Raw genomic sequence first — 12,995 nt, forward strand, 5'->3', positions numbered from 1 at the left:
GCCATCCCGCCAGTTCTTTATCCACCGAGTGGTGCACCTATCAAATTGATGTCTCTCCAATTTAGAGACAAGGATGTCGTGTGGAACAGTGTTGAATGTTTTGCACAATTCCAGGTAAATGACATCAACTGCTCTACCCCTGTCCATCAGTTCTATAGCCCATCATAGAAGGCCATCAGATCGGTCAGGCAGGATGCATCATTTGCATCTCTTCCAGTGCATCACTTTTTCTGTCATTTTGGTTTCAGAATGGCCAGACTCCACTTATGTTGGCTGCTGAGCAAGGCAATTTAGAAATTGTCCAGGAGCTTCTCAAGAAGGGAGCTAATTGCAACTTGGAAGATGCAGTAAGTATTAATGCTTTACGTGATGGTACCTAACAGCAGAGGAAGAAGAAATTTCAAGAAGCACACAAAGAAAAGGAGCTTAGTTGAGTGTTAAGGGGAGGGGAGAAAAAAGAAGACAGAAAATGATGACATATAAGAGAAATTTTGTCCAAAATTGCTTGGCTGTGTATTCCTATTGTTTGATTCCTCATAAAGAATCAGGGTATTTAAGACACGATAAATGTCTGAGGGTCTCTGCTAAATGTGAATTCTGCTGCTGTTTCTTTTGGGAAATTAGTACTAGAGAGCTAGAGTTAGATACAAGGTTAAGGTTAAGATTGGAAGCAGTTGATATAAAAATGTAGGCAGAATAGAGAAATACAGCATCACAGATGAGGTTCAAGTGAATTTGCTCATCTTGGTGATGTTGTGGTATGTTGGGATTTATTATTTTTTCCCCCTCTTGGTTTTGCTGTTTTTCAGTAAATACTAAGGAAGAATTTAGGTTAAATGATTATTTCAGCTGAAAAGCTGGAACTATTGCAGAGAAAGATTCCAAATTTATGAATTGTCTTCCTGCTGTTGAGGAGGACGTTGACTCTAGATGAAAGAGGCCCAGAAAGGGTGAATAGAGCAGAGGTGTTGTTTTCAAAGGTCTGGATGTTTCAGTGAAGAACGAGAGATAGGAAAAGGATGTTGCTTGGTTTATTTTTTCTTCTACACTTAGTTTAATTGTAGCGGTGTGGACATCCAGGAAAACCTGTAATTAAACAAAACAAATGAAAATACCCCCAATACAAACCCACAAAAGAAACTGAAAGTGCAGTCAGACAAAAAAAGTCTCTCTTTTTTCAGACATTTGATTACATTTGCTATAGATGTTACAGTTCCTATACTTACACGAAGAACAGTTCCCACATAAACTTTTGATTTATTTATATGTGCATAGCACATAAAACAGTAGTCCACTGATGGTGAACATGGTGAACATGGTTTGAGTAGTGAATGGATGGTAAGTGTAATGCAAGAGGAAGCCTATCTCCTGAAGTCAGAAAGCTAAGAAGCTGTGCTCCAAATTCCCTGCATATTAGCCTCTTGGGTGATGTTACCCACTGTATGTGGAGACAGACCACCACCATTTTCTGTGGTCTTGGTTGCCATCTCTTCCTGACCCAGCAGTTCTTAATATTTTGACCTCATTCTCTGTAGGTGTTGCTTCCTCCATAAATTTTTTAGGTTAACTTGCAGTGAACTGAACAGTGGGAAGTGGTGGGTGGGAAAGAAGGTAATTGGAAGGGAGGTTTGGAGTAGCTGTTTGTTTGTATTTTCATGTATTTAACAGGCAGGTAACCTATGAGTTTATTACTTTCTTTTTTTTTTTTTTTTCCCTCCTAAAAGACAGCTTTTTAAAGGGGTTGTGGATTTGCTGTTGTGGGTTAAACATCGTAATTGTATTGAAATATTGAATATCACTTAAAAATGTGTTTTCCTTTTTGTAGGATAACTGGACAGCTCTCATTTCAGCAGCTAAAGAAGGACATGCAGCTATTGTAGCAGAGCTACTTGATCATAATGTCAACTTGGAGCATCGGGATTTGGTATGTGTTGTCCTAGTGAAAAAATTAAAGTTTTTAGTAAGAACAGTGATTTTGAGAATTGCTAATTTTCAGTTCTGTAAAACAAATCAAAGATCTTTTATTCTTAAGTTGTGTACTCAGTGCTGTTAAAATGGAAAAGAATATATATTTAAATGCTGTTTTTACAGCTTTAAAATAGTTGCTTTAGTGCTAATGAAGGCAACTTGTTTTCTAGGGATACTTTGTTCTTCTTAATTTGCTGTGGAAAAACTAACCTGAAGAACAGTTTGATTTTTGTCTGTGTTTTGGGGGAGGGTAGGGGGGTTGGTTTGTTGATGTTTTTATTTGGTAGTGTGACTTTTCTTAATATGTTGGTAAAATAACATTTTCCCAAAAGGTATCTGTCCATATTTGCTTTTTCTCTTAACAAACCATGATTATCCATAGAGCAGTCTGTGTTCTCAACATTCTGGAATTTGTTTTAATTCATCTTGCTGATTTTTTTGTATGGGAAAGTAGGCGCTAGTGAGGTCTACCTAAAGAATTACAGAAGTTGTTTATGTGATTGGAAAGTTAGATGCCTCTGAAAAGTCACAGACTTGTCTTCATTGACCAAAGAGGAAATTAGGCACTGCAAAGACTAATACTTGGCTTCAGTTAAGAGTATGGAAAACTACAAGGGGAGAGTACAAGTGCTTCTTTTAATGGAAGTTCCACTCTGAAGGCTGAGGCATCTTGACGTATCCTGCTAATCTACAGTTTCGTGAGAGGAACGTGAAGTACGAAGCTACATGGCCGGTGGTTGATTTCTAGGCTTCTGTCAATCAAAGAGGGATTTTTTTTAGCTCTCTAAAAGTGTATTACGAAGAAAGAAATAAAAATTGTGCTTAACATTTATCAGGGGCATATTTAAAAAATGTTATTTTAAATTTATTTTGATTAACTGGCCTGTCACAAGCCTTAAGTAGTGAATCCTTATTGTCGGCTACTTTACAAACTTAAATGCATACACTAGTGCAGTTTGAAATTAGTTGCTCTTATTACTCCCTTAAGAGGCCACATGATTTGTTTCTTCATGAAAAAGAACCAAATCATTACATAACTGCTTTCTGAGGGCCAGCTGTCTGTTACACAAATCAAAAGGCAACCCTCCATGTTAACTGTTTTGGATTCTAGATTTCTTTGTGTTTTGTTTAGTTTTTTTAAGGTAGTGTTTATTTTCTTTGTTTGTTTATCCACTTGTATGCACTTCAAGTCTGAATTGAGTGTTTACAGCAAATTCAGGAACATTCGGGACACGATATTCTCCCAAGTTTTGTAACAGCAGGAAATCAGTATTTTTGTATGTGTGCTTACTGTTTATCCTATGTAAGTAGGATTACAAGGTTGTGTAGTTAGTCCTTACTATGTTTTGGACTCGCAAAATGTCTTAGGACAAATACAAAAATGAAGTAAAAGTCACTAATTAGGTTTCTAAAGAGTATTTTTTAGTTTTTACATTTCTTTGAATTGTGTTTGCCAGGGAGGATGGACTGCCCTGATGTGGGCATCATATAAAGGCCGTACCGAAGTAGCTAAACTGCTGCTTGAGAAAGGAGCAAATCCAAACATCACAGGAATGGTAAGTTTTAGTCTTAAACACTGCCTCATCCCAACTATTTAAAGTCCTGAGTTGCACATTCATCTATTATCTTGCTTAAACATTTTGCTTTTTTTTTTTTGCAATAGAACATTAATCACTATTTATAAAGGGCTTGCTTTAGTATCTTGCATGACAGCTGCTTTTTTTTCTTAATTTTAATTTTTTTTTAATTAAAGCAGATGGCTGTAGAGCTCATAATAAGATTCAAATTAGCAGGAGAGGAAATAATAGAAAAATAGCGTATCTAATGCTACTTGAATCAGAATTTTCATTTTTCTGCATCTGTGGAGGTTAATAGAGTAACTAACATGCACAACTTGGAAACAATATTTTGTTTTAACTATTCAGAATAGTTATTAAGTGGCCTTAAATATTTACCATACACATGAAAAAGAATTAAAACCCTATGATTTTGAGAGTTCTCTTATAAGAATTTTCTGTAAATTATGAGGATGTTTGAGCTTAAATGAGCAATTTGTTTATACTGTCAGCTCTGTAGTATTTGAGGCTACAGTGAACAGTTAACAAAGAACGCTAGCGACTTACTTACCTGTATGATTGTTGATTTCATCTGGTTTGCATGTGCAGTTTTTGCATGTGTCATGATTGATCTGCAGTCCCGATTGCTCAGAATGTTGCGTAGCATTCTGTTACTGATTCTTATGTTACAATTGTTTATAGGCGGATGTGAATTCTTAAACCTTGTTTAAGGAGTTGTAAACCAAATTTGATTCCAAAGAGTAGACGTTTTCCTTTCTCAATGTACTCAGCAACAATTATTGAAATGTAGTTAAATTTATTTCTGTATATTCCTTCTTCTATGAGTTTATTGTCTTTTGAAGCACTGTGATCGATATTATTAACGAAAAATAATTAAGGCTAATTTTATTTCATGTGGGGTCTTTTGGTTTTGTTTTTAATTCTAAGCAATACAGCGTTTATCCAATTATTTGGGCAGCAGGACGGGGCCACTCAGAAATAGTACATCTCTTACTGCAACATGGAGCTAAAGTGAACTGCTCTGACAAAGTAAGTCATATTTGTATCATATTTGATTTCATTAATGCTTAATATACTCCTTGTAAAAGTACATTTTATTAAAAACCTAAAAATCTATGAGTTTTAGACTGGAAAAACATCCGCTGTTATATTTTGCCTATGAAATTAGAATTAGTGTGCTAGAGTAAGTCACTATACTTGCAAGATGTTTTTCCATAGTATGCTGAAGGTGTTGTGAACATTTCTTGCAGTGGAACGTATTTGTTTTCTAAGCTGTTGGAAATCTTCCTATCCACGGTTGCATAGAAAAATAATTCTTACAGCTATCATCTACAAAGAAAATGTCAAAATGGCGTTTCAAATGCCTGTGTTAATTCATGAGACCAAGTTATGTATTTGTAAAATATATACTAGATTGTAGGGGATACTAAATATAGAAAGCTGTATGATAAAATGTTTTTTTTTTTTTTTTTTCAGTATGGAACCACCCCACTCGTTTGGGCAGCGAGGAAGGGTCATTTGGAGTGTGTGAAATACTTACTGCAAATGGGAGCTGATGTTGACCAAGAAGGAGCTGTAAGTAACTTCGTTTTCCAGTGGTTAAGATGTGGGTACATACATCTGTGTGTCCTGTTTTATTTTATAATACAAATACCAGGGAATATGTGAAATGATGAAATGTTCATGTTGGAATATGTTACTTTCCAGCTAATTGCAAACTGTGTGTGAAGATTTTATTAAAAGGCTTCTTTGTGCCTTTTAATGAAAATATTCTATAATTAGGGAGTTGTATTGACAGGTGACACACTGTTATGTGAAGTGTAAATTTTAATGAATATAAATGAATTTAGCTTTTTGTTCTCTGAAGGTGAACACTATAGAAGTCATTCTGTACTCAAGCCAGATACATCAAACGACTTATTCCTCAGCGATATTTGAAAAGTAAATCGAGCACAAAGCTCCTTTTGAAAATAATAATGGCTGTGGTGCCTTTTCAGAAATGGGAATTTTTTTAGAATTTTTCAGCTGCATATTATTTTTAAATAAAACAGACTTTAATTTTTGTAGTATAAGACACTTAAAATGCTTGTTTAAAAAACCCCTAAACCCTCAGTCAGAGTTAAGTGGAAAATTAAGACAACTTTTGGTATTCATATGAATATTTCTTAAGTTCTTCAAAAGAACCTCTTTGTGAACAGTATTGGGAGACCTGGGTGCTCTGGTGGTAGAATGTTCCCATATGACAGGATGAGTTTACTGAGTGTATGAAGTTCAGGAGATAGAATAAACTGAGCTTTACTGTTTGCATTTGAGGTATTCTCAAATACAGTACACAGTTTATTTACTTCTTTTAAAAAAGCATAGCAAGTGTACTTTAAAACATAAAACTGAAGTAACAGACAGTTAAGAATGTCAGTGAGCGTTCTGTCGTTTAATCTGCTGATACAGTGATGATTTGTATATCCACTCTGCAATGAAATCTGTTGGTTTTGTTTAAAGAATTCTATGACTGCACTTATTGTGGCAGTGAAGGGTGGCTACACTGACTCAGTAAAAGAAATACTGAAGAGGAACCCAAATGTCAACTTAACAGATAAAGATGGAAATACGGCTTTGATGATTGCATCAAAGGAGGGACATACTGAAATTGTGCAGGATCTTCTTGATGCAGGAACTTACGTGAATATTCCAGATAGAGTGAGTAAATTTTAATTTCAAATTATTCATAGTTGCGGTTTTATATATATCTAAGTAATATATATTGAGGTATCAGGATATGTGAATTTGTGGTACGTGGTTTTGGTTTTGCTAGCGTTCTAGTTTTGCTGCCACCTAGGGGTATTTTTATGTATTGCTGTTTTACAAGTATGTTTAGTGGCAAATGTTGCTGTGTGAAGATAAAGGATAAACGATAGAAATTACTCTTTTTTCTTTTTATATTTTTTCTTTGAGAGTCCTGAATTGTGAGTTTGCATAGGAAATGGAAATGATTTATGGTTGTATATTTGTTGTATCTAACATAAGACTGAACTAACTTGCATATTTGGTTCGGGGGTTTTGTGTGTTAACACAGGTGGTAGTGCTGTTAAAATAGTAGAACAATGAGTATTATTAAAAAAAAAAAGAATTCATTTCATTCAGCATCTGCCTTTATATTTTATAATGAAACTTTTTATGAGGAAACTTGCATATATTACTGGAAGACTTCAGCTCCAGGTTAAGAGATGTAAATGTAACTGTTGAAAGGTGCACTGTGTGCCTGAGCTGCAGTTGTATTTCTCAGTAGAGGCATGGGCAGTGCCCGGAGCATGAATCTGCTTGCTAGCCGCTCAGGGATTTATTTGCTTTCTAGGTGCTTGGACTGTCTGCAGTGTCCTCTTGATATGCTTTTCTGAAGTGTCAGAGGCAGGCCAACCACCACACCCTTGGGGCTATATGTGGTTAGACACCTAAGCTTAGATGACTCTGTCAAGATAAGTGGTTCAGTTCAGAGCAGTAATACGATTCTGAGACTGAATACCCAATCCCTAAATTGAATTGCTTGGTGTTGCAGAGAAGAAAGGAAGACTTCCTAATATTTGCGTTATAATTTTAAAAATATTTTGGATGCATTTTCCTATATTTCAAGTGTCATCTTAGTGCATTTCTGCAGCTCAGTACATAACCATTTAAAGTGTTGTTTGTGGCAACAGATTTTATGTCAGGCACATATCAAAGCAAAACTTAAATATTTAAGAAAATACATTGCAGTCTCCCTTCCCACTTCTTCTGTCACAAAATTCTACAACTGTCTGCATTTGTGTGCTTTTAGGAAGGATAAATTACAGCTTTCAGTTTAGGTGACTGTATTCCAAAAATACATCAAACAATTAGTAGTCTTAGCTTCAGATGCTGGAGTAGATTTTGATAAGGAAAATCTCTTGGTTTGCGGCCAGGTATGTAATGACAGTTACTGATAAGGGATCCACTACTACTGAGCTTTCTGACTGAGTTCCTTACATACCTGTGGTTTAGCTCTACTTTTATTTTTCCTGTTTTATCATAAAGGAGGTATTAGGTAATTTCAGGATTTCATTCTCTGAAATTCTGACATATCCCTAGGTGTGTTAAAATCAGAAGCCCTAAGCAGAATTGTAGCTTTGTTTTACATATCTACAACACCATTTACCACAGCAAAGTGTTTTTTCTCTTAATCAATCTGAGATAAAATCAGGCTGTTGCTTCTTTTTCTTTATACCAACGTAGTGCATATGAACAGGATAGTAGTCAAACCTTTACAAAAAAAGGGACAAATCTTGTAAAATGCTTTTGTCAGTTGTGAAACATCTACAGGAGACAGCCAACATTCTTGTCTAATTGTAAAGCAGTTATTACTGTGTGTGATTGGTCTTCCTAAGAACACAGAGAATAGCTCAGTTTTTCTCATATTGATTATTAGTTTCTGCTGTTATTTTTTAGGATAGTGGTTTTAGCTAAACCCATTTTCGGGGTGTTTTGTTTTACCATATATATAATATTTAATCTCTTTGCAAAAAAAAAAAAGTAGAGTCCAGAATTTTGTCTGCTATATGTTGATTCTTTTGCAGAGGTAGAACTATTTTTTTGTATTTTTAAAATGGGTGCAGATTTCTTAATGTAAATAGGCATAATGTATATTCTGAGGCTATAATTAATTCTGTGTTGCATTTTTATTTGCTAAATAATACTAATTCATCCTCAATATTCTTTCACTATTTTTCTAGAGTGGCGATACAGTGCTCATTGGGGCTGTTAGAGGAGGTCATGTTGAAATTGTGAGGGCCCTTCTCCATAAATATGCTGACATAGATATCAGAGGTCAGGTAAGTACAGTGGCTTAAATGTTAAGAGTAGTTATTAAGTAGGATGTGAAGTTGAGTACCAAACAATTATATGGTGTTTCTAAAACCAGGGCTTTAAAAACTTGCTCAGTCTACTCTATAGGAAACTCAGATGCCCATCAGACATTAAAAATGCACCATGTTGCTCCACGGTTTTTAAGATCGAAGACATACGTAATTGCAGTGACTTGTTAAGCAACATTTTTTTCAGTTGATCTGTATAATGGTTGAAAAGTAAAAGATGTAACTGGAGCTTATTTCAGCTGCACTACTGAACCATTTAAAAAATTAAATACCCCCCCAGCAGTATTATTTTAATACTTAATATTTTATTTTAGTATCAATTATCAAAATACGATACCCCTTCGATTATACCTGTTGTCAGTGCAGTTGTGTCACTGTGCTTGGTGGGTTCTTGTCGTCTTCACTCACTTGCTTTCTGGTGTTAAGCAGTGTTGTCAGTGATCTCCATGCTTTCTATCTCCGCCTTCCTTCTTTTTTTGTCCTTTGATTAAGGTTTTTATTTTTCTACTGAAAACTCTCTTATTTGCTTTTATTGTGCAGTCAACTTACTTTCTTTTGCTTGAAGCTATTCAAATCACTCCACTTGCAGCCACATACGTTCTGACAAGTTTTAACACAAAACTAATTGGTCACTAAGCTGCAAAGATTCAGTTCCTGCTCTTGGTGCAGAGCCTATTCAAGAAGCCAAGAAGCTTTTAGTTTAGCGAAAAAGTAGCATTAGTTTTTTTTCCTTTAATCTGCCGTTGGAAACTTGGAATTGTGTGTCTTTGACATGGGTCTGAAAATGGGGAGCTTTTGATGTAACCAAGGCAATACAGCAGCAGCAAGAGGACCCAGCCTCCTCAGGGGTGGGAAGCTTGTGTCTTCTGGCAGTGTAAGGGTATCTGTATAGCTATTTGCAGTGGTTAATCCAGAGAAAATATTTGTGAGAAAACATATAGAGAAAACTTGTTGACACAGCAGGAGTGAGTACCATCAGAGGAAGATTCTGGCTGTGTGCTTCAGAACTTTAGATTAGGACCAGCTAATCTGGGGAGGTTTGCTGCCTGCTCAAATCTGTGCTGTTCCAGAAAGATTGTAGAGTCTTGTACAGCAACTGTGCTCCTTGCTGTGTATGTTCATTCATATGGACACTATCTGGGGAGACCTGGAGCAGATAGAGTGTGACTGCAGGGCTCTGGGAGTGAGTGCTGGGGCTGTGGAGGACTTGCACTTGGTGTTCTTTCTAGCCCTTCTGATAAGGGACAAGAGCTCAGCTGGGAGCATCTGACAGACCAGTGCCTGACTGTGCAGCTGGTGTTGCTGGTACAGAGTCAGCTTCCTCAGGCTCATGTCTTGTTGGAAGCCACCTGATGGAAGTATGGAAGACATGAAACTCAGGTGACTGGAGGAAAGAAATCCTAGTGATCAGGACTGTTAAACTGTCAAGAAAGGCTTTAAAGTCAGTGAAACCCACGAGTGGGAGAGAAATTGCTGCAAATGAAAGAAGCAAGCAAAGGGGACTTTGACATTCCTGCTTAGAAGTGGATGTGTGTTCAGAGCCTTTTCTTAAAGTGTCTCTATACAGTGAGCATCAAACAGAAAAAGTCATGGTGTAATCACTAGGCTGCATAAAGAGTGGAGGCATGGAGACTTTCTGGGATAGAACACATCACTGAAAAAAAAAGAAAAAAAATGACACAAGAAGATTTGTAGCTATCAACCATCCCAACTGGTTCAGCTGTACAGTGTATGGCTGATCTGCATTCTGGTGCTTTGTTTTGACTTTCATATCCATCTGCTTCTACAGCTTTTCAGCTTGCATGGCCTGTTTTTAGGCCAGCCAACCAGTTCAGTAGCTTCATTAAGCTATACTGTAAAATTGAGAACAAAAAGGAATATTTTTTTTTTTAAGGCTTTGGTGTGGTTTCCACTTCCATATTCTAATAGGAGCGAATTTTCTTTTTTAAATTAAAAGAAAGCAAGCCCCAGGAAACATGACTAAAATAAAACAGGACAACACTGGAAAAAGTGGGTTTACTTGATTAGAAAACTTGAATATTTGAGTTACAACTGAATACTTTATATATGGTTCCAGAAACTGTTTCAATTAGATTGAATCTGCTTGGATTTTTAAAACTCTTCATGTATTTTGCGTGGCTTTATAAAATAATTTGTATTTTCTAGCCAGGTTTCCATTTTCCCCTTGCAGTGCCACTAGCATGCCAATTAGATTTGGTGGTGGTTCCCTTTTCCTTCAGCTGTGCTCAAATTTGCTGTGTTACGTGCTGCTTTCAATATAGTGGTTATACTTTATATACAGTTTTTTTTTAATCAGCTGAATGACAGTACTGTTAGCATTTAATACTCTCTTTTTTTTCAGGATAATAAAACTGCTTTATATTGGGCAGTTGAAAAGGGAAATGCTACAATGGTAAGGGATATCTTGCAGTGCAACCCTGATACTGAAACGTGTACCAAGGTAATGATTAGAATTTTAGTTGAATTGCTTTGTTTAGTATCTGTTCTTTTTTCAAGTCCCATGTGATGTTAAGATCATGATACTCTTCTGAGGTGCAGAATTTATTTTCAGCAGTGGTAATGTCCCCTTTGTTGATAAACTTTACCTACTACTAAAACTCAATAGCAGGGAAAGAGTGGGTGCTTCACCTCATTACCTGGCCAGCAATAAAGAGTAGAGAGCACTACTGGAAACTGAAGAATGAGGTTTTTGATAATAATACACTTGAAAGTTCAACCCACCATTACTGCATGTGCAGGAATAAAACAAACAGAGGGGGTCATATGTACAGCAGTGAATTACCTCTTCCATGAGCCTCTTTTCAAATATCTTGCGTTATATCTGAATCTGCTTTTTCTCTGTTTGGCACTGTTATGAACAGAAATATATTTTATTCTGTGATTCTAATAAATCTAGAATACAAGGTCTGTAATTTGCTCTGAAGTATTGTTCTTGCACAGCAGCATATTAAAAAATTATCTTAAAAGTTTGATATTTAATTTCTTATGCTATCACTAGTTTTTGCTTGGTTTTGAATATACAGAGAAGATCTTACTAGGCTTACTTTTCCTTTTTAGGATGGAGAAACACCACTTATAAAGGCAACCAAGATGAGAAATATTGAAATAGTAGAGCTTCTTCTGGATAAAGGAGCTAAGGTCTCTGCTGTAGACAAGGTAAAGAATGTTTATTTAGTGCATTTAATCATTTTGCATTTGCAGCAGAATTTTGTAGTGATCTGTCAAGGCTAATACAGAAAGAGTTTCCCATAGGCTTAATAATTAGACCTTAATGCTTAAATGCCTAATACTAAAATGTCCCCCATACTTAATAATATAGATCAGAATACTTAACTATAAATTAATTCCCGCCATTAATACAGTGATTTTTTTGGTTTGCAGTAGGGTGCTTCTAGCAATATGAGAAGAAAAAATTCCAGGTCATGAGTAAGATTTTCACAGCTAAAAATCCTAATTCGTAATACACTTGAAAAAAGAGCATGGAGAATGGTTGTTACTTGTCACTGATTTCTTCTTGATTAGTAGACATTAAACTAAGCAATGCCAAGGACAAATACAATGGTTTGTTGCTGTCCTGTTACGCATTACTTACTTTGAATGTAATATTTTAGATACAAAAACATTTATTTGATACCTTTCTGACCTCTTTGTACTACATTTAGGGCAAATAAGTAATAATGTTGTTTTGGTGTTATAAATCTGAGCAGACATTGAAGTAATTCTAACAAGCAGTATTTCTTGTTCTCAACAAGTCTCTGAATTTACTAGTAAGACACTTGTTTCTAAATAGAGACTACAGTTTTCATAAGCCTTAAGATACCCTTACAAATATTTAAGAAGATAGTGCCTTAGATTTAGCATTGTAAGAGCTACCTTTTCTGAAACTTTTGTAATGCTTTGTCAAGGGGAGAAAATGCTTGCTGTAAGGCATTAATGCTGCTGAGAATACCTCGAGATGTATTTCAAGTAAATAACACATCTGAAACAATGTGGAACATACGGTTTCTTTGCAATCTTAGGAATTCATGTTATATATTATTAGTTTTTTACTTAATTGCAGAAAGGAGATACTCCACTTCATATTGCCATTCGTGGAAGAAGCCGTAAACTTGCTGAATTACTCTTAAGAAATCCAAAAGATGGTAGATTACTTTATAGACCCAACAAAGCAGGAGAAACACCTTACAATATTGACTGTAGCCACCAGAAGAGTATTTTAACACAGATATTTGGAGCCAGTAAGCATAAGTATTTAATTTTATATCCTTTTTTATCACTTGTATGTTGAGAATCCAGTTTATTCAGTTCTGCATGGAAAAGTGGTAACTGCTTAGGTTTTTAAATATTGTAACTAATAGAGTGTAAAAAAAAATTGGCAAAAGAAGGCGTTCTGAAAGCCTAACAAAGGCCAAATGTACTTCTTATTTTTGACCTTTGGCACTGGATATGGTGTAACTTCTGCTGATTGTTTCATTTTTACCTGCCTCTGCTTGTGTAGGACTTAATTTCTTTAACTTGCTGTGATTTGGGATTTTTTTTTGAGTCT

The 12,995-nt window shown here is 35.7% G+C and overlaps 1 protein-coding gene across 6 annotated transcripts in view; it reads left to right on the forward strand.

Annotated features, from left to right (window-relative positions):
* The window catches only part of KIDINS220 (kinase D interacting substrate 220), a 77,517-nt gene that overhangs the window by 14,808 nt on the left and 49,714 nt on the right, over positions 1-12,995 (forward strand). For all 6 annotated transcript variants that reach the window (XM_061354610.1, XM_061354618.1, XM_061354628.1 and 3 more), the window contains exons 3-12: positions 249-347; positions 1,826-1,924; positions 3,426-3,524; positions 4,473-4,574; positions 5,022-5,120; positions 6,045-6,242; positions 8,288-8,386; positions 10,791-10,889; positions 11,507-11,605; positions 12,510-12,687. In XM_061354610.1, the coding sequence (XP_061210594.1) occupies positions 249-347; positions 1,826-1,924; positions 3,426-3,524; positions 4,473-4,574; positions 5,022-5,120; positions 6,045-6,242; positions 8,288-8,386; positions 10,791-10,889; positions 11,507-11,605; positions 12,510-12,687 (1,171 nt within the window). The remainder of the gene's footprint in view (positions 1-248; positions 348-1,825; positions 1,925-3,425; positions 3,525-4,472; positions 4,575-5,021; positions 5,121-6,044; positions 6,243-8,287; positions 8,387-10,790; positions 10,890-11,506; positions 11,606-12,509; positions 12,688-12,995) is intronic.

The sequence above is a fragment of the Neopsephotus bourkii genome, unplaced genomic scaffold (assembly GCF_033783945.1).
Source record: "Neopsephotus bourkii isolate Nb327-2 ecotype Australia unplaced genomic scaffold, CSIRO-AGI_Nbou_v1 NB_74, whole genome shotgun sequence".
Classification (NCBI taxonomy): domain Eukaryota; kingdom Metazoa; phylum Chordata; class Aves; order Psittaciformes; family Psittacidae; genus Neopsephotus; species Neopsephotus bourkii.